The 27,785-nt window shown below is 45.5% G+C and overlaps 1 protein-coding gene across 1 annotated transcript; it reads right to left on the bottom strand.

Annotated features, from left to right (window-relative positions):
* Positions 1-5,924: 5,924 nt before the first annotated feature.
* LOC311240956 (actin-related protein 2/3 complex subunit 1A-A) lies at positions 5,925-26,610 on the bottom strand. The gene is made up of 10 exons (XM_084329590.1): positions 26,451-26,610; positions 25,292-25,449; positions 23,792-23,896; positions 23,218-23,440; positions 20,020-20,127; positions 14,156-14,362; positions 13,473-13,548; positions 9,693-9,883; positions 7,497-7,587; positions 5,925-6,175 (listed from the first exon to the last, which is right to left on the bottom strand). Exons 2-10 carry the CDS (start codon positions 25,353-25,355, stop codon positions 6,170-6,172), a joined length of 1,071 nt encoding a protein of 356 aa, XP_084185716.1. The 5' UTR covers positions 25,356-25,449; positions 26,451-26,610; the 3' UTR covers positions 5,925-6,169.
* Between the last annotated feature and the right edge of the window lie 1,175 nt (positions 26,611-27,785).

Raw genomic sequence — 27,785 nt, 5'->3', positions numbered from 1 at the left:
GATGTCACTCACCCAGCGTAATGCCTCTTGCCCCCGTCTCGCTGCTGTTCCTTACCATTACGCATACGCCTGGGTGAGTTTTGATTGTGATGTCACTCACCCAGCGTAATGCCTCCTTTAGTTCTCACTTAGTTAGTAGTTTGGACATTTCATCTCCTACTCTGTTTTTGTTCTCACTTAGATAGTATTTTTGGACATTACATCTCCCCCTGTGTGTTTGTCACACGAAGATATTATTACTTTGTTACTCTGTTTATTTGGACTGTTCTGCATCTGCTCTGTTTGTTCCCTTTTGAATATTAACCCTCTCCTCTGTTCTGCAGAGCGGCCCAGATGTTTTCCCACCAGTCCCCAGTTCCTCCCTGTCCCCAGCCCGCCTCCGCGGGTCTCTGTCCCCAGTTCCTCCCTGTTCCCCAGCCCGCCTCCGCGGGCCTCAGTCCCCTCTGTCCCTAGTTCTCCCTTTCTAGTTCCACCTAGTTCCTGGTCCCAAGTTCTCCCCTTCTAGTTCCACCTAGTTCCTTGTCCCTAGTTCTCCTAGTCCCCAGTTCTCCTGTTTCCCTAGCTCTCCTTGTCCCGACTTCTCCTAGTCTCTAGTTCCTCTGTTCCTTTAACCTTCCCCTAGTGTTCCTTTAACCTTCCCCTAGCGTTCCTTTAATGTTTCCCCTAGCGTTCATTAACCTTCCCTTAGTGTTCCCTTTTCCTGCCCGCCTCTTAAAGGCACCTAGTTTTTCCCCTCTTGTTATATTCCTGTATTTGTGTTCTCCCTTAAAGGGACAGTGCCCTTTTTCCCTGTCTCTCAATAAATATCTGTTTCTTGGCAAACCATCATACCTGTCTTGTGTTGTGCGATTGGGGTCGGTTACAAACCATAACACAATGGTTGGTTATCATCAGCCAGTGTTCACTTTTTATAAGGTATTGTCTTGGTAAATTACCATAATCCTATACTGTGAATGTTACCAACAAACTCCTAAATGCACTGACACAATGGTTGGTTATCATCAGCCAGTGTTCACTTTTTATAAGGTATTGTCTTGGTAAATTACCATAATCCTATACTGTGAATGTTACCAACAAACTCCTAAATGCACTGAAACAATGGTTGATTATCCTCCAGTGTTCACTTTTTATAAGGTATTGTCTTGGTAAATTACCATAATCCTATACTGTGAATGTTACCAACAAACTCCTAAATGCACTGAAACAATGGTTGGTTATCATCAGCCAGTGTTCACTTTTTATAAGGTATTGTCTTGGTAAATTACCATAATCCTATACTGTGAATGTTACCAACAAACTCCTAAATGCACTGACACAATGGTTGGTTATCATCAGCCAGTGTTCACTTTTTATAAGGTATTGTCTTGGTAAATTACCATAATCCTATACTGTGAATGTTACCAACAAACTCCTAAATGCACTGAAACAATGGTTGATTATCCTCCAGTGTTCACTTTTTATAAGGTATTGTATTGGTAAATTACCATAATCCTATACTGTGAATGTTACCAACAAACTCCTAAATGCACTGAAACAATGGTTGATTATCCTCCAGTGTTCACTTTTTACAAGGTATTGTATTGGTAAATTACCATAATCCTATACTGTGAATGTTACCAACAAACTCCTAAATGCACTGAAACAATGGTTGATTCTCCTCCAGTGTTCACTTTTTATAAGGTATTGTATTGGTAAATTACCATAATCCTATACTGTGAATGTTACCAACAAACTCCTAAATGCACTGAAACAATGGTTGGTTATCATCAGCCAGTGTTCACTTTTTATAAGGTATTGTCTTGGTAAATTACCATAATTTTATACTGTGAATGTTACCAGCATATAATGCACAGCAACAATGGTTGGTACTGATGACTTGTCACCCAGTTTATTGAACATATTTTACAATAAAAATGTTCATGGCATCAAAGTTTCAAGTTTTCTGCATTGTAAAGTATTCTGTATTTTATAATAATGTTTTCTGGACCTACACCAGTAGTTATAACTTACTTGTTCATTAGCGCCAGGCATGGTGGTTGATGAGGTAGTAGTATTTCCAGGTGAAACTAATTGATATATTATCAATACAAGATATTATTACTTTATGAATGTGTTTATCATGTATGGACGAATAAATTGGAAAACAGGTAGGTACAGAGCAACACAGTGTCTACAACACAGGAGCAGATTATGCACAGTACATGAATGAGAAACAGTCAAAATGTTTTTTTGTTTAGTTTATTGCATGCACATGATCTATAATACCTGATCGGTACAATATCTACTAACCTGATCAATACAATATATTCCCACCTGATCGATATAATAGTATTACTGCATTTCAAGTTTGTCAGTCAGTCGGACTGTCAATCAATCAATCAATCAATCAAACAATCTATTAATCAAACAATCAATAAAACAATCAAACATTCTATCAATCAAACGACCAACAAATCAATCAATCAATCAAACAAATCAATCTATGAATCAAACGATCAACAAAACAATCAAACATTCTATCAATCAAACCAATAAAACAATCTGTCAAACAATCAATCAATCAAACCATCCATCCATCCATCCCAGTCTAAATTGCTTTATAACACGTTCAGTACCTATTATCACCCCGCCGGCACACCGTTCATAAAAGTGCCTGTAACTCCTGTTCTAAAGAATTTACCTGTATTTTTATCTTTTGTTGACATTTTTTAACTTGTAATTGTGAACGAACGAAGACATGCAGAAACAAACGGTTTTTTGCATTGTGTACATCAACTTGTCGTCTTCAAATGAGCCCAACCATTTCCCCATAGTTATATATAAAATATAGAAATAGCTCCGCTAAGATCATGAGATATGCTAGAATCGCCCAGGAATCCTGGCAACCCACAGTCATTTTCCGGATTTTTGGCCGGCACCCAAAGTGTTAAAAAAAAATCGAAGTTAAAAAAATAATAATAATAATAATAATTTTTTTTTCAATATTTTTTTTTTTCAAATTTTTTATTTTATTTTTATTTTTACTTCGGTGTGTGTGTGTGTGCATGGGGCCATTGGGTGGGGCCGGGGGACAAATACACTGGAGGAAAGTAACCCAGATCAGCACTGCCCAAATTATATCATCACTGCCTGTTTGAAGGATATCATCCTCAAACACATATACACCACCTACACGCCTATTCTCAGGGCCCTTTCTCACTCACTGCTCTGTGTCGAATCAGACCCGGCTCGCATCAGAAAAGGGTGTGTCTGTCTGAGTGAGAATGCTGTCCCCCGTCCCCGCCCCCCGCTGATTCGTCCCCGGGGGCGCTGAACCGGGGCCGGTGAAATAGGTGGTCTCAGGTGCGCACTAGTGGGGGCGGTTAGGCCTGGCAATTTTGTTTGCCATTGCTATGTCTATACATTGTTCGAATGCATTTATTTCTATTAGACCAGTGGTGCCCAACCAGTCGGCCGTGGTCGACCAGTAGATCAATGACATGCAATATAATTGCCACAAGCGATGGGATAATGTTAGCTTCTGAACAGGCTAGCTAACTAGCGTTAGCCGTTAGCCATTGCTGTATACTATACTTTCTTGTTCGAATGCATTTATTTCTATTAGACCAGTGGTGCCCAACCAGTCGGCCGTGGTCGACCAGTAGATCAATGACATTCAATATAATGCATATAATCGATGCAGCAATGTTACTAGTAAAGGCTAAGCTAACTAGCGTTTAGCCGTTAGCTTAGCGCTATCGTTAAAACGCTCAAAAGCGGACTCTACAACACCATCCATTCGTGATAAAATGGGGTGGGTTATGACAAGGCTTGACAACAGAGGTTCAAATATAACTTCATATTTATTGGCAATTTGTTCATTTTATATCAGCATCCAGAGTCCGCAGTCGTGTTAAGACATTCCTGTTTACATTTTCGAACGTGACATCATTGCCTACGGCAAGCGTAAACGCTCAAAAGGCAAACCGTAAACAGAACCCGAAGCGAACCAAGACTGCAGTGTGTACACAAACTAGAGGGGGGAGGGGGGGGGGGGTTCGCACTCTGACCCGGAATGAGGGCGGTACGCGACCGGTACGGACAGAATGAGTGAGTGAGAAAGGGCCCTCAGTCCTTGCCCCACAATGGTGGAATGAACTACCCACCCCAGTTAGGACAGCCGAATCCCATCCAATCTTTCGCCGTCGACTAAAGACGCACTTCTTCAACCATTATCTGAAATAAAATTTAAAAAATAAAATAAAAAATATCTAACCCTAACTAACCTTACTGTCATGCACTTGTCCTAATAAACTAACCTACACTGTAACACGCAACACTTTGATGAATATTGTTACTCAGCTGATAGAGTTGTATCCTTCCTGATGACCTGTCGTACAGAACTTGTAAGTCGCTTTGGATAAAAGCGTCAGCTAAATGTAAATGTGAATGTAAATGCCTTGTAGAATTCCACACAGAAAGAAAGAAAGATACTGGGATGAATAAACAAAATAGGAAATAAAATGTAGAAATGCATGCAATACATAAATAAATATGAATCTCCATATATGAAATAGAACATTTAGATAAGGTGCTACTGAGATGTTTTGGTGAGTTCTTTGTTTTTTTGTGGAAGTAGCCCTTCTTAAAAATGCATGAACATTCACTGATAATTGGTCTGTAGTGGAGTCTAAAAGGTCTACATTGCCGGACCATGTAGAATCCGGACCTTGTAGACTGACATAATTCTGTGCATAGTTTAGTCTACACAGGCCATATTTCAAATAATCAAAATCTTACTTCATTCATCTTAAACATTCTTGATTTGGGGGATTGGTAGTTCCCATGAAATCTGAAGTTGTTCAAACGACAACAGCGATCCACCTTGAATTAAATCACACTGTGTTGGCTGCGTCACAGTCACGAAAGGGGCTACTTAATTCATTAATCCAATCCACTTTATTTATAGAGCACATTTAAAGACAACAAAGTTTACCAAAGTGCTGTACAAGTCCCACAACATAAGATAAAAAAAAATTATAAAAAAAAATTATAAAAAAAAATTATATAAAAAAAGAAAAAAAATGTATTAATTAATTTTTTTTAAATTCGAAGCTTCGAATTAAAATCGAAGCTCGGCCCCGAAGCTTCGATTGCCAAAAAATTCGAAGGTCAGCCCTAGAAACAACAACACAACAACACACAGTACTCGTCCTCCTCTGATCGCAAGCTGACCACGTCGTCCTCCTCCTCTTCACTCTCGTGGTCGTCATAGACCACTTTCTTGCAGACAGGCGTCCGTCTTCCCCCTCGACCTCCCCGGCTGCCTCCCCGGCTGCCTCCTCTCCCCCTGCCGCCCCGAGACGCGGAGCCCCCCGGTCCTCCACCACCACCAGTACTGTGTGTTGTTGTGGCCACCGGTTAATTCGCGATTTTTATTGATTTGTCATGACAAACCAATTACATAATCCAACATATGTGTAAAGAAACAACATATTCCAGTTAACATAACATATGTTTAAAGAAACAACATATTCCAGTTAACGGTATATTGGAAGCTGAGGGAGCGCGGCGCGGCAGGAAGGGGGCGGGCTAGCGTAGGGTCACGTGGGCGTCGTGGCCAATCAGAGGAACCCGGAACCTGAGCGCCATTGTAGAAGGGATAGAGGCGGCCAGGACAGCCTATTTAGTCTATTTCTATGGTAAATTAATTACTGGGACTTTGGGATGAATAGCTTCTTCTAATGACTATGGAGGGGGGAAAAAACTTCACATAATGTCATTTTTTTTCTTTGTATAGTTCAATTATAGGTAGCTGCTATACACACATTAAGTTTCAGATAGCCATGAATTAAATTACTGCCATAGCAGCAAAGTCGTTCTCATATGCACATTTCAATGAATGTTGCAAATATAGTAGCAATGTCGACAAACAAAGAGGATGCTTGTTCAACTTGTAGAAAGCATGTTTGTTTATTCAAAAGTATTGATGTATTGATTTTTCATCACAAAACACATGACATGGTCATCCAGTTAAAAACGAGAACACAATGATAAAATGTTTCAACACAAGGGTTAGTGGGATACAACATGATGGAATGAATGAATGACTGATTTTGACAAAGATAATATGTTGGTCAATGATTCCACTGCTCAATTCCATGGACGGATAGTCCAAACATACAGCGGCTCAGTGCTGCAAAGAGAGAGGAAGGACAACAGGGTTTAGAGTCGGCATGTATTTGTTCTTGAGTTATAGTTTTTTAAACTAGCACAGTGGATCCCAAACTGGGTTGTGAGACTTTAAAAGGGGTCCCCCAGTAAAATAAGGATCAGTTTAATTTCATTACTTTTATTTCATTTAGAAGACATTCACACAATCACAGAATGTATATAACAATGTCACAGGTTTCACTTTTTCCACTCATATCTCCCCACCTGTAGTGCGGTCATGCAATTCTGTACTACATCATGTCTAGACTAACAACAAATAATCTTCTCAGGTGGGCAGCCCTCTGGCAGGGTAGTGTCCCTCTGGCAGGGTAGTGTGGGCAGCCCTCTGGCAGGGTAGTGTGGGCAGCCCTCTGGCAGGGTAGTGTCCCTCTGGCAGGGTAGTGTGGGCAGCCCTCTGGCAGGGTAGTGTCATACCAAAGTGCTCAAATTCACTGCAGCTCAATTCAATTGGGCAACTGTGGAATCCTTGAGTGGCCAAAATATAATTCGGCTTCATCGGTAATTCTGATATGACTGATGATATTTTGGGTTTTTGATCATATTCTTTGTAGTGCAGTTGCCACACTGGACTCCTCGAGCTGCAGCTCACTCTAGAAAACAGAACAACCCAGCTCACTCTAGCACCCAGAACAACCAGCTCACTCTAGCACCCAGAACAACCAGCTCACTCTAGCACCCAGAACAACCAGCTCACTCTAGAACACAGAACAACCAGCCCACCCTAGCACCCAGAACAACCAGCTCACTCTAGAACACAGAACAACCAGCCCACTCTAGAACACAGAACAACCAGCTCACTCTAGAACACAGAACAACCAGCCCACCCTAGCACCCAGAACAACCAGCTCACTCTAGAACACAGAACAACCAGCTCACTCTAGCACCCAGAACAACCAGCCCACTCTAGAACACAGAACAACCAGCTCACTCTAGCACCCAGAACAACCAGCCCACCCTAGCACCCAGAACAACCAGCTCACTCTAGAACACAGAACAACCAGCCCACCCTAGAACACAGAACAACCAGCTCACTCTAGCACCCAGACCAACCAGCTCACTGCAGCCAGAACAACCAGCTCACTCTAGCAGCCAGAACAACCAGCTCACTCAAAAAACATGGTCCAATATTACGAGAAATTGTGACAAGCGAGCAATAGCAACCCCTCCCCAATACCCACTGAAATCCCAAATGATGAATGAAATCCATGCCTAGAGGTCACCGTTTGACGACATTACAGATTCTACCTTTAATTAATGTCTGTGAGCACTGAAGTACACCGTACCTTAAAGTCCCACAGCACCATGGCTCCATCCAGACCCACACTGCTGTACTGCTCCACCATGCCCTTCTCCCCAGACACCATGCACAGCTGGCTGCAGGACACACACACACACACACACACACACACACACACACACACACACACACACACACACACACACACACACACACACACACACACACACACACACACACACATGTGTAGGACATAAGGTGTGAGAATACAGTCAGCATAATATTGAATAGAATAGAATAGACTTTTAATTGTCATTGCACAGTATACAACGAAATTTCAGGGGAGCTCCCACAGACCGTAGTACATAATACATACATGAACACATAACACATAACACTGTACATAACAGAATATTTTAAATAATAAAGTGCATAATGGGTGGTAATCAGAGATTATCAAGTGCAGTGGTAAGTGCATGGTGCACGTGAGGGGACAGTCAATGAGTGTTTAACAGTCTAACTGCTTGGGGGAAAAAGCTGTTCTTAAATCGTGTACTCTTAGCATGTATGGACCGGTATCTCCTCCCTGAGGGAAGGAGCTGAAAGAGGTGATGTGCTGGGTGCGACTGGTCCTTGATGATACATTTGGAGCGGTGGAGGCAGCGGGAGGTGAAGACGGAGGTGATGTTTGGTAGAGGAGTCCCGACGATCCTGCCTGCCGCCTTCACCACCCTCTGTAGAGCCTCTTGCTCTGCCTTTGTGCAGCTGGAGAACCACACAGACACACCGTAGGTCAGCACACTCTCAACCGCACAATGGTAAAAGTTGACAAGGAGATTTCGTGGCAGGCCAGCCTGCTTCAGCTTCCTTAGGTAGTATAGGCATTGCTGAGCTTTTCCGATCACTGAGGCGGTGTTGGTGCTCCAAGACAGGGTCTCACTCACACTGAGACCCAGGAACTTGAACTCAGTGACCCTCTCCACTACTTCGTTGTTGATGAGCAGAGGGATGGAGTGGAGTGGATTGCAGTGTCAAGTCAATGAAATGTCCACAGTATTGGCCTAACGTGTGTGTCTGTGTGTGTGTGTGTGCACACGTGCATGTGTTGTGTGTACATAGCATTGAGTACGTGACAAACATAAGCAAGCGTTCTAGAACGGACATTTGCCTGTCCATTGTTGACACACACACACACACACACACAGTGTCACCTTTCTGTATTCTTTACTACAGCCCCAGCGTAGTAACCCAGGAGTCAATTAAGTTTACATGATGGCATCAACAAATCCAAGCACAAACACAAATGTAAAAAAACAACAACTAATAAACAGTTACAAAATAAAGAACACCCAAAGGAAAATATAAATACATCATCGTGCAATAGTAACAGAATAAAGCAAAACAACTTGTTAGATTCTGATCAATCAGCCTGTATCACGTCTTCGTCTGTTTGGCTTGTGTTATCATCTCTCCATCCACTGACCCTGCGTTGTGTTTATTTCTTGGACGTCTTCACATCCTGGCTGATACAATCTTTGTCATTCCCCTTTAATGCAATCTGCAAGCATAAGAATGCACCACCTCCATAAGAATTCGACCCTTGACAGCGTAATACCTTCCTTGAAAGAGCGTTGTTTATTACATAAACAGAAGCCTCAGCTCAGATGTTATCAGATTGTATTGTCCTTGAAAAGTCTATTCTGATGGTCTCTCCTTTCACCCCGCTCGGGGTTCATCGCAGCCTGGTGGTTATTCCAAAACCTTCTCTGTGGTCGTGCCACGTCAGTCCTTTCCCCGCGAGGGGAGGGGGAGGGGGAAAGCTTCTTCTCTTCTGTGTGGTTCGTATCTCAGTCTGGCTTACACCCGGAAGGAACTTACTTTTCTATATTCTCGACCATAGCAATGACAGGTCCACCCCTCTTCTGGTTGTCATGCGACGCTGCCATCTATTTGACCCAGATCACTATAGCAACGGCACTGTGGATATCATCCCCCCTCTGATTACCCTGCTATGTGAAGCCAGCGCTGCTGTAAACATTTGACCTTGATGCGGTGGCTATCAGCTGTTGATGTTAACCAGCACAGCCTCTGCTGCAACACCCTCTCTGCCAGCGCTATTAAGATCTATAGATCTGTCTCAGTAGACGCTCTTAAAGCTCATCTCTATATATCAGTTATAAACCAAATGTACATTGAAAAACACAGATTTCTTTAACTACAGGAACTCTACAGGAACCCTTACGTAATGCTGTTCTGGTGCAGAGTTCCCAGCTCATTGCTGTCGTCATCGGTGGCCCTCTTGTCCAGGTTGCGGAAGTGTTGCATGGCCGACATGCTGCCTTTAGAGGTCTGCTTGGGGATGTCCAGCTTCTTGACAAAATCCAGAGCCCCCGGGCCCTTGTAGGAGTACTGGTAGGGGCAGCAGTCATGGCCCTGAGAGACAATAGAAGGAGAGTAGGGTTAGATCAGGATGACATATGGATGGGAGGATATGGACTGTATTGCAATTGATATCAATAAGTTCTGTACATTAGTCCAGCGTGAGTTTATTTTGGGGAGCAGGATACAAGGTCTTTAAATGCGATGCACCTCATAGAGAGAATTACTGGTAGCTTGTGTGCTACTCGTTGCTGCCTCTAGTGGCGGTTCACGGACATGACACTTTCTGCCCTCCTGTTGAAGCATTAGCCACTGTGTGTGTCCTTGATATGATGTTACCTCTAATTGCTTCCTGATCCTTTGTCATGTCCTCCTGTGTAGAAGAATTATGTCTGCACTTTTCATTCTTTGTGTAACACAATCTGGACTCTATTGGATGGATGTTACAGTATTACGTGAAAAGGGGCTGGGAAGTGGAAATTCACCAGTCGCTTTCACTTGCCTGAAAACGTGGTTTTCAGAATACAAAAGAAGTTTTGGTTCTGCCAAAGTAGCTGGTAGAGGGGAGCTGAACACCATCGCTCTCAATAAAAAGGCCGGGAAGAGGATGTTCTTCCTACGTCAGCTGAGGAAGTTTAGGCTGCCGAGGACTATGATGGTCCAGTTCTACACTGCCATCATCCAGTCCATCCTCACCCTCTCCATCATCACCTGGTTCCCTGCAGCCACGGTCAGGGACAAGGCCAAGCTGCAGCGGTTGATACGATCAGCGGAGAGGGTGATCGGCTGCCCCCTTCCCTCCCTCGAGTCCCTACATTCCTCCAGGGCCTTGAGGAGGGCGAGGAAGATCATGGCAGACCCCGCCCACCCGGGTCACGACCTCTTCACCATGCTCCCCCACGGCAGGCGGCTACGGCTGCCCAAGACATTAAAGTCCTGCCATAGACTCAGTTTCTTCCCCTCAGCAGCTCGCCTGGTAAATAATGAGTCAGGTGTCCCCCTGCTCCCCCCCCCCCCCCCCCTCCCTCTATGGCCGAGCTGCTAGGGCTGGACCTCTGGACTTGAACTGTGCTGCACTGTTTCCATGTCCCCTACCACTGCACTTTACTGTCTTATTGTTGTCTCACTGTTCTGTCCTGTTTTGCACTTACTTATTTATTTATCATTATTATTATTATGTTGTTCCTATTTGTGAAAAAATCAATCATGCACTGTAATGTCAAATCACGTTCCATTTTGTACCTGTACAAAATGGTGAATAAAGATATCTGAATCTGAATCTGAGAGAAGACAAACTTACCAACTGCATCCAAACATTACCAACACCGTTACCCCCCTAATGAACCAATAAACGACAAGGGATAATAAATGTCAATGGATAATTGATTGTGTGAAATGGAAGAGGACGTCTTTTAGTTATTGACTAGAAGGTCCATTGTTTGAGTCAGGACCAAGTTCTCTGCTGCATCTAGTGTGACATAATAGCAGACCAGTCTCTACGAGGGGACATAGTAGTAGTAGACAAACTAGACATGGTAGTTTTGAATGAGAAAACAATGATGGCAGCAACATTGAAACTACTTGCTACAAAACAAACGTATTCAAAGAAAATTATTAAATGTGATGTGGTTTTATGTTGAATACAATTATAATTTATTGCATTTTGAGGTGAAATGTTGAGTTTTAAAGATCTTTAGAATGAATAACGATATTTGCCAAAAGGCTGGGAATCACGCAGTGAGTAGTCATGGTAACGAAGGTGGTGCAAGCATAGAAGCTGGTCTAAGTGGGAGAAAAGTTACATTTTCTACCACAAAATCGCCCTTTCTGATCAAATGAACCATTCTGTGTCATCAGTAATTTACCAGTGATTTCAAATATGAAAGAAAAACAATGACATGTATGTATTCTTAGATACGATTGAGTCCCCATTGAAAGAGCTAGGGGTCAGATATTGTTAGTCTCTGTTATCAAGATGGTGGCAGAGTGAACCAACTTCTCTGAAGAGACTTTGATAAAACCTTATCTTTAGTGGTTCTGCCTCCTGCAATCTATCTAAGGAGTGTTCAAGCTTTTAGATATAGGGAGAGAAGGAAGGAAACACACACACGCACGCACGCACACACACACACACTCAGCATTCAATACCATAGTCCCCTCCAAACTCATAGCCAAGCTCAGGGACCTGGGCTTGAACTATGACCTCTGCCAGTGGGTCTTGGACTTCCTGACGGGCAGACCCCAGGTGGTGAGAGCAGGCAACTGCACCTCCTCATCCATCACCCTCAACATAGGGGCCCCACAGGGCTGTGTTCTGAGTCCCCTCCTCTACTCCCTGTACACACATGACTGTGTGGCTCAGCGGAGCAACAACACAATCATCAAATTAGCTGACGACACAGTAGTGGTGGGCCTGATCTCTGCAAACGACGAGAAGGCCTACCTGGAAGAGGTCAAGGTCCTGGCGGGATGGTGCCAGGAGAACAGACTCTCCCTGAACGTCAGCAAAACAAAGGAGATGATTGTGGACTTTAGGAGGTCGGGGGTCAAGGACTACAGCCCCCTCAGCATCGACGGGGCACCGGTTGAGAGAGTGAACAGTTTTAAGTACCTCGGAGCCCACATATCCGAGAACTTGACATGGACCACACACATTGACAGTATTGTGAAGAAGGCACGACAACGCCTCTACTTCCTCAGGCGCCTAAGGAAGTTCCAAGTCAGTCAGAAGATCCTTAAGAACTTCTACTCATGTACAATAGAGAGCATCCTGACTGGCAACATCACCTCCTGGTTTGGGAATAGCACTGCACAAGACCGAAGCAGACTACAAAGAGTGACACGTTCAGCGGAACGCACAATTGGAGGGGGGCTTCCCACCCTCCAGAACATTTACAACAAGCGGTGCAGGGGTAAGGCTAAGAGAATCATCAAGGACTCCAGCCACCCGAACAACTGCCTCTTTGAACTGCTGCGGTCAGGCAAGCGATACCAGAGTCTCAAGGCGAGCACAGAAAGACTCAGAAGAAGCTTCTATCCCCAGGCCATCAGGCTGCTCAACGAACAATAAACACTATGCAACAACCATCAAATGCACACAGCACACACATCCACACGCACACACTCACTTTAAACAAACAACACACTGCAGCACCCACTCTCCACACTTTAGATCACCTAAACACACTTTATATTTATTGGTAAAGGATTTGCACTACAACTCGTACACCTTACTGTAAATTGTACCTAAATTGTACCTCATCCCATTTCTGCTTTGCACTATATAGTATTGTATATTAGTATATTGCATAGTATATTGTATATTGTATGGTAACTCAGTTACTTCTAGTCTGCATCGAACATTGTACATATGTCTATACTGAACACTGGGACCTCTATTTTTACTTCTTTTTACATGCTACTTTATTTTATTTCATACTTATCTAGTCTAGCACAGTCTCTGGAGCGTAACAGTAAGAAGCATTTTATATAAAAGTATTCTGTACTTCTGTATGACAACTATTAAAGAAACTTGAACTTGAAACACACACACACACACAACACAACACAACACATCACATCACATCACATCACATCACATCACATCACATCACATCACATCACATCACATCACATCACTTACTGCAGCAACAATCTCAGTAGGGCTGACATAGAGCACAGCCACTAGGGGCAGACGGTCCGTGGTGAGCTGGGTTACCCTGAGGACACAAGGTCAAAGGTCAGAGAGCCCATGAAATATTAACAATAGTTATAGGGAAATGAGGACCCTTTTTACACTTTATCTACAATGAAGCCTTGTACTAAAGAACCTAATAAATCAGTTTTGAAATTATTTGGACAGCCCATGTATTTACAGTTGTAAAATCAATACAAATTACTTGGGAGTGTGAATGTGATATATCACCAGAAATGACTCAACCTCTACTATCTTTAACTATGAATGAACACAACACTCTAACTTACCATATTTAGATAATAAAGGTAGAAAACATTGTTCCTCTGAAAACATCAAACAAACTTATATGGCATTTTTAAACGTTCACTACTCTTCACTACTAACTAGTGTGGCTACCTCTTTTTAGTCAATTAGTGATCGGCCATTTGTCATAGAAGTTTTTATTTGACTGTTCATTCTGAATAATTTTCATGTTGTATGGCTATTGCTAAAAAAAACGTATTTGCGCCTTTTACAGATTTGTCCATTAAACACAATATTTGATCAGTTAAAAAAAATCCTACAACTATTAGTTGACTAATATCGAAATTCAGCCCCTTTCTAACTAAACTAATCCCTGCGGTACTCACTCCTTTCCCTGGGTGGCGTCGGCCACACTGATGCTGCTGTTGTGGGCCACCCAGGCCAGCTGGTCTCCGCTGGGGGAGAAGGAGACACAGTGCACCCATCCGCCACAGTCCTTGTGCTCCAGCAGCACCTCCCCAAACGGCATCTTGGCCCCCCAGGGTGTCGGCCCAGGCTTGTCCTCGATGTCCTTGATGTAGGCTGAGAACACCCTGTGGGAGACATCAGAGACTTGTACCATACATACCTATATATACCATTTCATCCCAAACATCTCACCTTTACATTTCTAGTCAAACCTTTTCTAGGCCATACTTTTTTTTCCTGGAAAATCAATCGAGAGGGGTGTCTAAAATATGTGTTTCTTTTGTGGGAAATCCAAATATGGGCTTATTTTTCAGATAGGATAACTCTAACTTACATCATTTTGGATTTCAAAATGGCAGATTTTACCATTTGTGTTAGTGCCATGCAAGAACCACTTGTCAGGCTAACAGTGCTGTATGGTAAATGGTAAATGGACTGCATTTATATACTTACATATTTACAATTTATGCCTCACATTCACCCATTCACTGACAGCAGAGGAAACAATGCAAGGTGCCAACCTGCTCAGCGGAAGCAGTTAGGGGTTCTATTTCATTATGGCTTTCGCTCAGCATCATCTGCACTGTACTTCACTTCGTGCACGAGCACTGAATAAAAAATTCCACCATGTACCTTTACATCCCAACATTCGTCTGGCCACACCCCCATCCGCTTACCTTCATAAGCAGGTGTGTGGTCACCTACTCGCCTCCTTCTTCACTTTCACCACAAGGAAGTGCCTTCGGTAGATCCCACACTTGACGAGGTTGTTAGCTGAAGAAAGTTGAGACGTGTTTACATTGTTGCTTGTTTTTTTCTTCTCTCATATATTTCGATAGAAAAAAACTAAGTCATAATGTCTACTTCGGGGAGTCGCGCTCACAACGCTACTCTTCACCAGCGGTTCTCCATTTCCGCCTCCGTCGTGCGTCTTGGAGCGGGGCTGAGACCTCTCTCGTGGTCGGCAGCCACGCCCGGTAGGCGTCCGATGGGTAGTTTGCCTCTCCAAGGAGCTGGTGCACCGGGGCCGTCGCCTGTGCGATGGCCTGGTTCCGGCTCTGGTTCCTCTGCTTCCGGGGAATCGTCCGCTGTTGGGCGGCCGGTTCCCTTGGTTGTGGGGGATTTGAGACGCAAACTTTTTGCGTCTGCTCGCTCCGATCGCAAGATGGTGGCTTGCAGACGCGAACGGCCTGGTTTTGGTGAGTTGCTGGAGCCAGGTGAGGATGCGTCGGTCTCTACATGCCCGATGGAGACAGAGGACTACATGATAGAGGCGGACAGGTTCTTATTTGAAGGCCCGGTGGAGACATGTCTCCCGCCCATCCAGGTAACACTGGAGGGGGGTGAGATGTCTCCTTGGGGCGCCTCGTTCGAAGACGTTGGGGTAGAACCTCTGACTCGTCGGCGGGATGCCCTGCTATCAGCCACATCGGAGTGTGGCTCCTTGACCAGTAGTAGCCTGCTGTATGTGAGGGATGCGGGCTCGGAGGAGGAAAGTCTGCAGGGGGAACTGCGTGCTTTGTTTCCCGAGCTCATGGCGGCGGCGGCAGTCACAAACGGCGTGCCGCTGCCGCAGCCACTGCCTGTTCCTGTCCCTGATGATCTCATAGGTCATCTATGGCAACGTCGCCCGGTGAGAGGGGTGGACGTTGTCTACCCATTTTTCCCCTCAATGGCGGCCTATGTCCGTCAGGGCCAGGTGGTCTCCCACATCATAGGCCTTACTCCTGCCTACGTGCAAGTCACGCGGGTGGCGGGTTTGGTCGACGGTATGAAGGAGGGCGTGCCACGGCTTGATAGGCCGATGGCGGCGCTCCTTTGTCCGGAGGTGGTGTGGGAGCCGTTACGGAAGCTGGTTCCCCAAGGGAAATCAGCGAGGCGGTTGGCATATTGGAGCGACCAGTCATTTATCACCGGAACACAATCTCTAGCTGCCTCGTCTAACATTGCGCAGCTGGCGAGATTCATGTCGGGGATATTGACGGGCGGCACGGAGCTGACTGATGTACAACATGACCAGCTCGCCCAGTCGGCAGGAGCCATCCTGCATCTGACTCAGCCGCAGGCTATAGCCGCTGGGAAAGTGCGCGCCCTGGCAACTCTGGTCCAGCGCCACCTTTGGCTGAAGCAGGCGCGTGTGCCGGAGAAGAAGAGAGTTCCACTTCTGACGGCACCCCTCTCCGATGCTGGACTATTCGGGACGGCCCTGCAATTGATGACCTCGACTTGCAGAGAGATGCAGGAGGAGCGATCCGTGCTCCAGCCTCATTTCCCCCCTCCCAATGTCTCCGGTGGAGTCAGACGGCCGCCACGTCGTCGAGCATCCTCCGCCGTGGCCGCCGCTGCCACCACCGCCACTGCTGGACCTTCGGGGAAGAAGGCCAGGAGGAGAGAGGGCGCCTCCGCTACGACAGCCAGCCCATCTACGCCCGGAGGCGACGGTAGGGATCGTCAAGACCAGCCGCCGATCATTTACCGTCCCTCCGGTGCTCCACGAGGTGGCAAATCCCGAGCGGCTCGTGGCAGGCGTCACTAGGACACAGTGACTTTTTCCCCCTGTGGTCCCCCCCTCTGTTTTTCCCTTCCCGGCCCCGCTATGATTTTGTTCAAAAATAAGTGAGGCTTGTGAGGGGGTACCGGATAAACCCCTCCTTCCCTCTTCTGATTGGTCAGGGGGTTTATTCCTCTCTTATTAGTCAGTCAGGGCCAAGCTGTTAGACGGCTTGGCAGAGAGGGGGGGGGGGGAAGGGTTTCCCAGACTCTGCACCTATCACAGGCGTTGAGTCTTGGGTTTCCCCCCGTCATAGCACACATCACTACGCACGTTGCTATTGGACGATGGCTTCCGTGAGTTAGACCCGTATGTAAGGTCTGTTATTGTCAAGTGTCGGGATAGAGCGTAGGAATTAAGGTTCCACTACGCTCGATATACGCGTAACTTGAGTCGGTTGGTCACATGACTCAAGGTTACCGTGGTTTTTTCAATCTATGGCTCACGTGGGAAGTCTCTCTGGGGAGTTCCGTCTATCCTCTGTGGTAGGGATGACGGGATATAAAAATTTAAACAGTTTTTATCCTCGGCTGCGTCAAGTGGGATTCATGTCAGTCGGTGTTTCTTTCTTTTTTAATAAAGGAGTGTGGAGTATATGAAGCACCACACCCTTCTTGTCGTTCTCCCAGGCGCCTTGAGGGATCAATGTGGGGTCTGGTTAGACTGTTCATTGATGTGTTTTGTGTCCCGACGCATGCATAGTGCTGGCTCGGGGTGTTTCTGATAAGAATCACGTGGGTGGCTAGTACGCCTTGGTTGCTTGTTATTAAAACAGCGTTTTTAGCAACTGGGATGTTTTTTTTTTCCTTTTCCGAGAGCCTGTTACTAGGTCTCGACGGATTCTCGTTCATATCTGGGGGATGTTAACGGAATAGATCAGAACATAGGTAGAGGGGTCTCACGCCCTGGGGGTGGGCCACCGTGCACGGTTCAAACCGGACCGCCTGGGTGGCGCCCTCTTTTCATGTTTTAGATCAACACGCATATCTGCCCCTTCTCCTGGAGTAGGCATGTCGGCGTGGTTAGGGCACGGGACTGGTTCTGGTCACGCTGGTCCAGGTCAGTTAACCCGTTGTCCGCCGGGGATGCAGATCTGCTGTTCTGGTACCCTGAGGGACTTGGGCTTTTTTCAGGGGGAAAAATGCCGGGTCGGCCCGGGTGTCACAGGGTTAGGCGTTATGGAGACCCTTTGTTGGGTACTCTTTTGTACCTGGCACTATTGTAAGGGGCTGGTTCTCCTTCTTTCGCTCCTCTCTCACGCATGGCGAAGAGGGGGCTGTTGGGGTGGTCTTCTGGACTCCCTCTGGTAATCCTGTGTGCTTCCCGGGCCGCCGGGCCCGGTCCGAAGTAAAGTTTCGTTGATACCGTAGGCATGGGATAACCCTTTTTTGGAAACTGAAACACTTGTACTGCGGTATAGCTGGTGTATACCCGCAGGTGTGTTTTGGAGTTTTTTCTTGGGGGGTTATAGGAACAACCACCGTCTGTACCGAGAGGGTAGTTGATTCCCTGGTATGTTGGAGCAGAGTCAACTCCCGGGTTGCCCGGTTGAGTGTGCCCCTGCACGTTCATGACGTCTGCCAATCATGTCAGCCTTCTCTGCCTCGACCCCTCTGGGTGGGTTTTTTTTAATGGAGGCTTTGTCATGGTGATCAACAACGCCAGCATACGCCCCTTCCGCCGGGGGGGCTGTTTTCAGCTGACTCCTTTGGCGCCTGTCTCGTCCGCAGTGCTCCAGGCTCAGGTTACAGCCTGCTGCCTGGTTTCCCCGGTGCGCTGCCTGCTTCCGTTGGTTAACTTTTTTGAGTGCTTACGGCCATGCTGACTGCCTGTTCTGCAGGGTCAGTGTGCCAGGCGGTGTGCTATTGGGGGGAATGGGCCCGCTCTTGGAGGGGCCTTATCCGAATACGCTGGCGATGTGGGGGGCGGTGTCACTAAGTGACCGCCTGGTGGGGTCTTGATGCCTGGCGTCATTGACCTCTCCGGGCCCCCTTTTTCCAGGGGATCCAGTCCCTTCAGTGGGTCTGGGTCTTCCTTCGCGCTCCGCTGCTACGGCCTTGCCACGGGGTTGGGTTTGCTCTTGACCCCGTGATTTTGGGGGCAGTAACGAGGTTGTTCCTTCCGTTCGTTCCCTGGTGGCATGCGGGTTGTGCGTGTGTGTAGTCGTGGGGTCAAGCCACGGTCTGCTCACCCTGTGCGTTGAGTTCCTTGAGTTCCTCTTCGCACGGTCGGATCCGTCTCCCTCCCGTAAGCCTCCAATAGTGGGGGTATCCTCCATTAGGGAGGGTCAGGGGGCTCGGTCCTCCCCGGTCTGATGGTTGTGGGGGGCCTCAGCGGGGTACATTTGTCGGGCTATGGCTCCCGCTCAGCCTCTCTTGTGCAGATGATGCTGAGCGAAAGCCATAATGAAATAGAACGTAAGGTTATGTATATAACCAAGTTCTATGAATTATGGCGACGCTCAGCATCAGACGCCGCTGCGGCCCTTGATCTCGCCTTGTGGTGAAAGTTTGGGAAGGAGGCGAGTAGGTGACCACACACCTGCTTATGAAGGTAAGCGGATGGGGGTGTGGCCAGACGAATGTTGGGATGTAAAGGTACATGGTGGAATTTTTTATTCAGTGCTCGTGCACGAAGTGAAGTACAGTGCAGATGATGCTGAGCGTCGCCATAATTCATAGAACTTGGTTATATACATAACCTTACGTTAAGTGTCCTGCTCAAGGACACTTTGAGGTGCTGCTGGGAAGAGTCAAACCGGGAACCTTTCCAATTACCCAACGACCGCTCTACCTCCTGAGCCACTGTCGCCACTGGATGGAATTTTGTAGCAAAATACAGCTGAATAGAGTTTTGTAGTATTATTGCTTTTTTATGCTACTGTAGTCTATATAAAAGCTGAATATAATCTTTCATAAAATAGGAAACCATGCCAAATTGTTCGCTGGAAACTGGAATCAAATATGAATACAGTATCAGCTCTGTTGAGAAACCAGCCAAATGTGAACGCAGTAAATCTACAGCCAACAGGTTCATGATAAATACTTTGGTCTGCATGCACTGACAGGAGGGTTGGATCTGTTGGTTCTTATCACGTTCCAGGCAAGAACAATCCATCCTTTCATGCTGGGAGATAAGGCGGGAAGGATAACATTGATCTAAACTTTTACTGATACCAAGCTTTCCCACAAATATGCTATTTGCATAGTAAGCCTTGATGGCTTCTCCGACCTGCAGTAGAGATCGGCGGAGCCGGCAGCCAGGAGGATGTTGTTGGGGTGCCAGTCCAGACTCATCACCGTGGAGCGAATGGCCTTCTTGATGTGTTTACTCAGCCACCTGGCAGGGGAGAGGCAAAGGGGCAAAGGTTATAATGGACTCCCAAAACAAGGCAATTCTGTTGTTACCTGATGGAAAAGGGCTTGCCCCTGCACTCTGACCCCCTCTGGTCAAATTCCTACATGTATGTCTCAGAGGGATATGCGATGAAATTAATGTGTAATTGCACTGTGTGTAATATGTAGGGGTGTAACGGTAAGTGTGACTTCATGGTACAGACGTCATGGTTTGGTACATGCATCCATACGACTACAGGGGGGGGACTATACAACACTAGGTGTAACTAGGGTTGAATACGTCTCAGGGGGGACTATACAACACTAGGTGTAACTAGGGTTGAATACGTCTCAGGGGGGACTATACAACACTAGGTGTAACTAGGGTTGAATACGTCTCAGGGGGGACTATATGACACTAGGTGTAACTAGGGTTGAATACGTCTCAGGGGGGACTATACAACACTAGGTGTAACTAGGGTTGAATACGTCTCAGGGGGGACTATATGACACTAGGTGTAACTAGGGTTGAATACATCTCAGGGAGGACTATACAACACTAGGTGTAACTAGGTTTGAATACGTCTCAGTGGGGACTATAAGACACTAGGTGTAACTAGGGTTGAATACGTCTCAGGGGGGACTATACAAGACTAGGTGTAACTAGGGTTGAATACGTCTCAGGGGGGACTATAAGACACTAGGTGGAACTAGAGTTGAATACGTCTCAGGGGGGACTATAAGACACTAGGTGTAACTAGGGTTGAATATGTCTCAGGGGGGACTATAAGACACTAGGTGGAACTAGGGTTGAATACTTCTCAGGGGGGACTATAAGACACTAGGTGTAACTAGGGTTGAATACATCTCAGGGGGGACTATAAGACACTAGGTGTAACTAGGGTTGAATACGTCTCAGGGGGGACTATAAGACACTAGGTGGAACTAGGGTTGAATACGTATCAGGGGGGACTATACGACACTAGGTGGAACTATGCTTGCATATTTAAAAAGATTATGCTCGGGGTGCTCAAGTAGCTGCGTCGCAACACGGCTGTCTCGGGTTCGACTCCCAGACCCGGTGACCTTTGCCGAATGTCTTCCCCCCCGTCTATCTCCCGTTCTTCCTCTCTCTCTCTCTCTACCGGACTGCCCGGTAGTAAAAAGCCAATAACAACCTACCAAAAACATTAAAAAAAAGATTTTTAAAAAGATTATGCTCAATATTATATATAATATAATATATCAAAGCCTGTAGAGATTTACTTTGATTTTTAACGTTGAATATCAAGCTTATATTGCCAAATTCAGATGATGAATAAAACGTTGAAGCTTGTAAAGGCATGATGACAAGTGGACGGAGCAACTTAATTAACAACCGCACACTCTCCCCTCCCCTCCCTTTTACTACAGGTGTCCCTGAATGATACGTTTGTAACACAGCTGACAATGATCATCTTGTTCTGCTGAACCGAGAAAAACTAAATGGGTTTTATTTCTATTTTAAACAATGAATAAAAACAAAAGCATACACAGGTGGCAGCAGTGGACAAGTAATTTACCGACTACCGGGGCCAGCCTAGGTGGAACGAAGTATAACTTGTACTACTGTCTGGTCAAAATAATTTATTTTTTATTTTAACCTTTATTTAACCAGGAAAAATTCTCATTGAGAATTAAAAATCTCTTTTACAAGAGCGTCCTGGCCAAGATAGGCAGTAGCACAGTTACAATTTCACATTTACAGACGAAAACCACAATAAAAAAAAAAAACATATAGCAATTAAAACAAAAACAAGGACAATTCACAGAACCATTTAAAGTCAGTCAAAACATCTGCAGCTAGATGTGCTGGATTCCATAATAGCTTAGAAGGGTTTTAAAAGCAACCAGTGAGACCAGCTCATGCAAGTTCAGGTGGTTTTGTAGCTGATTCCAGGTGGAGGGAGCTGCATATCTGAACGCCCTTTTTCCCAGTTCAGTATGGACCTGAGGGACAGTTAGTAAAAATAAGCCTTGGGAACGAAGACCATAACTGCCCATACTTTTTTGGAGAATGTACATCTGTAGGTAAGTTGGCAGCAGTCCAAGGATATAGCCTTATAAATAAGGATATGCCAATGGTTGAGTCTGCGGGTAGACAGGGCAGAGGCAGACTATCCCACCCGAGAATACTAAGTACAGTGGTGAGTAAGGACTTTAAAATTTGTGATGAATCTCAGCGCTCCATGGTAGACAGAATCCAGTGAGTGTAAGCATTTCGAGGATGCATGTATATATATAACATCACCATATAAATGAAAAGAAACCTAGCCTTATACATTTGGGATTTCTATTGCTTTTTTCTTGTTGTAAACTCGTACCGTAGCGTGATCCTAAAACTGGGGTACGTAGGCTACTGAACCGTGGCTTCTGTGTACGTTACACACCCCTAGTAATATGGTGTGTGTTAGCCCCTTTCATGACTGTGATGCACGCCAACAAGGTTTGGCCGTGAAAACACAGTCACTTGCTCCTCAATGGGATACCAAGCAATGTTGCCCATGAAGGACTGGTTCTGGCGAACCGTTCATTATACAAGTATCACAGAGAAATGTCAATGGTACTCACAGTTGCACGAGGGTTTCGGACAAAAATACAGGATGGTTTGAAAGCTCTGCGTTGCTAATAAACATTTTAAATAATTTTTATAAACTGGTCAACACTGCTCAAAATGGCGTTATTTCCATATTTGGCTGCCTGGTGCGCGCATGTGCATCATGCACCCAACGCCGGAAATAATGCAGTGTTGACCAGTTTATATATTTTTTTTAAATGTTTATTAGCAACACCGAGCTTTCAAACCATCACGTATTTTTGTCCGAAACCCTCGTGCAACTGTGAGTACCTTTGAAATTTCTCTGTGATACTTGTATAATGAACGGTTCGCCAGAACTAGTCCTTCATGGGCAACATTGCTTGGTATCCCATTGAGGAGCAAGTGACTGTGTTTTCACGGCCAAACCTTATTGCATAGTGCATCACAGTCACGAAAGGGGCTAGGTGTGTGTGTGTTGAAGTCCTAAGATTTATGATAATCTTATGTGTTCCTCACCAGTCGTTCTCCTTCTCAAAGTAGCAGACGGAGATGAGACGGGCGCCGCTGCCCAGGGCAAATTTATTCTCCAGGGGGGACCACTTCACGCAGGTGGCTGCTCGGTTAATCCGAACCAGGACTAAGGTGGGCTTCCACACCCCGTCCTTCAGGGTCCAAACGTAGGCATTCCGGTCGGCGGCACACGTCACTATCCGGTTGGACTCCGGGGCCCAGTCAATACCTGTACACATGTTACATGAGAGATTGATAGTTGTCCTTTCCATACTTGTTCGTCTAACCAGCTATGTGTTTGTCATTTTCCACAGAAAGAAAGCAAAACTTGTTCAGGTGTATCGCTTCAATTTATAAAATGGTACATTTTAACCACGGTTTGATTCAGTTGAAGTTATTTTCAATACTTCTTAAAAAGAAACCTGAATACATGCAATGAAAACCATGCACCAACAGCATTATGTTTATAGATTAATCAAAAAGAGTTATTACAAATTATTTCAATGATGCCTTCTTGACTAATCATTTCTTTCTTTCTAGTCCTAGTTCCTTTTCCTGTTTTGGATGATAGGTACGGCACCTGTGATTCGTCCACTGTGCTCAGTCAGCTCGTGGATCTTGAGCCACTCCTTGCCCTTCTTCTCATAGATGTCCACCACACTGTTGTTGGGGCTCACGGCAATCTCTGAAGAGGAGAGAGTTTCCACACACTGTTACAGTGTTACAATACCATAGAGGAGAGAGGTTCCACACACTGTTACAGTGTTACAATACCATAGAGGCGAGAGGTTCCACACACTGTTACAGTGTTACAATACCATAGAGGAGAGAGGTTCCACACACTGTTACAGTGTTACAATACCATAGAGGCGAGAGGTTCCACACACTGTTACAGTGTTACAATACCATAGAGGCGAGAGGTTCCACACACTGTTACAGTGTTACAATACCATAGAGGAGAGAGGTTCCACACACTGTTACAGTGTTACAACAATACCATAGAGGAGAGAGGTTCCACACACTGTTACAGTGTTACAACAATACCATAGATGAGAGAGGTTCCACACACTGTTACATTGAATACCATAGAGGAGAGCGGTGGTAGACGAATTCTTAGACCGCTGCAGCCGCCCACCAAAACATGTTTTTGAGATAATCACTTTTAAATGTTACTTGTACTTTCGGACAAGTTATGTTTTTGTCGATTTTTGCCACCGGGCAGTCCGGTAGAGAGAGAGAGGAGAGAAATGGGAGACAGAGCAGGGGAAGGCATTCGGCAAAGAACGCCGGGTCCGGGAATCGAACCCAGGTCGGCCGTGTTGCAACCCAGCGCATTACATGGTTCGCCACTCAGGCGCCCCGAGATAATCACTTTTAAAGTTATACAAGTTAAAACACTGGAATAAGGCTAAAATTATGAATGAGCATTTTAGAAACAGCTACAGTGTTTTAGAAAAGAAAAAAATCTACATTTTATCAGAAAACATCACTTTTAAGCAAACTGGCCACAGAAATGTTTGACTGAGAGTAACTATGTGAATCTAGTTGGTTCACTTTATAATGATAAATACATATAAATACAGTTTATAGTAAGCAATATGTTCCTCAATAGAATTACATAATACATGACTGTTTACAGATGCATGGCATTATCCAAAACAATAACATATGCTCTAGAGTACATCAACACTGTACAGAAATGTATGACAATACATGTACTATGTGCTACCGTACACAGCAACACCCTGCACTATAAAACAATGAGAGTTGTCTACTATGATTCTGTAGCAACAGCCGTGAATAGCCAGGATCTGAAGTACAGTCAAATGCATATGATATAGATCTCCCAGTCCATTTCCTGTGCTGATCAGATTATCTGTAGTCCTGCAGACAACTTTAATGGACTGCAATTAGAGGAGGGAGAAAATGCATCCTTGGGTTGCAGTGTGTGTGTGTGTGTGTGTGTGTGTGTGTGTGTGTGTGTGTGTGTGTGTGTGTGTGTGTGTGTGTGTGTGTGTGTGTGCGTGCGTGCGTATGTGTGTGAGGAAATGCGGCCTGACTGGTTTGTAGTTTCACTTACGAGTCCTGTCTTTGTTCCAGGCGTGGCATGACAGGGGCTCCAGACCAAAGCTGTACAGAGACATGTCTCAACAGAGCAGCAGAAGGAGGAAGACAGAGAGAGAGAGACTCTGGAATGCAGCTGGGAGTGGAATGACTTGTCAGGGATTGTCTGGGAATCTGCCACATGATCAGGGATAAGGAATAGAGAGAGGGTTGGGTTAGTCAGACTGTTCAATTATCAAATGTTTGGATGACAAAAGTGATACTTTTATCTTTTTTTGTTGTTGTTGTTGTTGTTGTTGTTGTTATTGTTATTGTTGATCTTTATCATTATGTCAGATTTCTTTTTTCAGTCCAAGCCCACTGATATTCTTGTCATGTGGGAACCCAGCACAAACAGGCCCAAGAACCATTTTGGGTTCTGACTCACAGTTTAAGAAATGCTGATCCATGTCAATTGTATACACTGTCCTTCATAGCAGTTGCTCATGATTTTCCCAGTCTTCACCAGCCTCTGTAGGTTAGACTGCGCTGTTTGCACTATAGCCTTAAAGACTGTGTTAGTTCAGTGAGTTCACAAGTCTCAACAGTGGGCCATTATCAGGCTTGGTGCTAACTGTGCAAACAAGGTTTTGATTGCTACCTTTGAGTTGCTGTGGGTGTTTCCCCCCTGTAACTACAATAATGTGGTCAACCCTAGTGTGACCAGTGGAGGCATGCCTTGGTCGCTCAACGCTAGAGATCTTAGGTTGTTAGGTTTTAACACGGCTAAACCAAGTTGTGATGGTTTAACATTACGATCCCATGATGACCGAGAAGGTTCTCAAACTACTTCTAGAGGATATCTCAAGTGATCCCAGGAAGACCTCAAATCTTTAGGCTCATGAAGGAACCACTCACTTGAAAATCATTCACATTTCAACAATAACTTTTGATGTTGCTTCCTTTGTACCTGGAGGTACAGTGAAGACACCATAAATACCCCTGTCTCTGACAAGAAGCATGCTCCATTAGACAGATTGGATTGCTTCGGAACAGGATCTGACACTCAGGCCCATTCTGTAGGCAAGGAAAGACTAAACCATCCCTTGCTTCCGCCAGGGATCCATCCTAATTTCATTGATAAGAAACAACAAAAATGCAAGAGAAGATAATAAGGGTCGGTGTGTGAAACGTACCTTAGTTGCCTGTCTTTGAGTCTTGGGTCACTCCCTTGTGTGTAAGTGATGCGCAGAACGGAGGTGACGGCAGGGCAGTGGCAGCTGTTTGCAAGCCTGTATTCGCGGACTCTGGGCAGTCGACACGAATGTAGCTGTGCAGTCTGACTGAGTGGATGAAGGAACTGGCTTGAGGTTATAGAGAAGGGAGGAGAGAGAGAGAGAGAGAGAGAGAGAGAGAGAGAGAGAGAGAGAGAGAGAGAGAGAGAGAGAGAGAGAGAGAGAGAGAGAGAGAGAGAGGGTGTGTCAGTGTGTGCATAGCTATTGAGCAAGCACCTGATATGTGCCAGAGGGTAAAAGGTATTAAGAGGTATCTTGCACTAATGCCCTGAAAGAGTGACAGCTGCTCAGTTAGCCAGTACTATGTACTATGTCACATTGTCACATACTACAATGTAGTAGGCTATAAGCAGTGGTTCTCGAAGTCGGATCTGGGTTCCCTGAGAAAAATGAAGATTAGGGCTGCAACAACTAATTGACAACTAATCGATTATAAAAACTATTTTTATAATCGATTAGTTGGGTCTATATTATGATGCACCGCCATAGCCTGATGTATAGCAAAACCTGTTAACACTAGGTTTGTGTTTTTTGTATTTTATTTTTTTATTATTTTTTAAACAAACACATTGTGAGGTTTTGCCCGCTGCTCACTACCTTTTCTCTGTCTTCTTTAAGCCTACTGTTAGGAATTCCCTATTCTCTGTCTTCTTTAAGCCTACTGTTAGGAATTCCCTACTCACTCTCTCTAGCCCCCACCCTCTCGTTCTTTACCCTTAGTGGCCACACCTGTTTGATATTCTATTATCTCTCGCACCTGTGGTGGCAGGCTAATTAGTTCCCCCTGTGGGCTTTAAATACCAGGGCGCTTCCCCTCGTTTTGGCGTGGGGTCGTGTTGTATTCATGCCGAGTCATATTCCTAACATCTAGACTCTTTTCGGGAGATCCTCTGTCTGCCTATGCTGTTCCATTCTCCGGCGTCGAGATGTTTGCTCCAGCCTTCGCCAGCTGTCGCCGTTGCCTGTGGGGGAGACTGGTCTGCGCTCCCTGTACTTCCACGGGAGGCACCCCAGCGTTCCACTGCAGACCCCCGCGCAGCTGTTCGTCCTGACGCACATCCAGACCAGCGCAGACGCTCTCCAGTCCTCAGCGCGCAACGCGCATCTTCCAGACCTCCGAGCTTGGCACGCTCCTCCGTACCAGCGCGCACTCCCAGCCTGACGCGCATCTTCTAGACCTCCGAGCTTGGCACGCTCCTCCGTACCAGCGCGCACTCCCAGCCTGACGCGCATCTT

Source organism: Notolepis coatsorum (assembly GCF_963971535.1).
Source record: "Notolepis coatsorum genome assembly, chromosome: 14".
In the NCBI taxonomy this organism is placed as follows: Eukaryota; Metazoa; Chordata; class Actinopteri; order Aulopiformes; family Paralepididae; genus Notolepis; species Notolepis coatsorum.
Note: the sequence above shows the minus strand (reverse complement) of the source record. Positions and strands in the feature narration are given on the sequence as shown.

Coding starts and splice junctions, on each gene's coding strand:
- LOC311240956 (XM_084329590.1), bottom strand. CDS start 25,355: ATGTCTCTGTACAGCTTTGGTCTGGAGCCCCTGTCATGCCACGCCTGG. Junction 23,897..25,291: donor CTGGAACAAAGACAGGACTC/GTAAGTGAAACT, acceptor TCTCCTCTTCAG/AGATTGCCGTGAGCCCCAAC. Junction 13,549..14,155: donor GACGCCACCCAGGGAAAGGA/GTGAGTACCGCA, acceptor TTGTGTCCTCAG/GGTAACCCAGCTCACCACGG.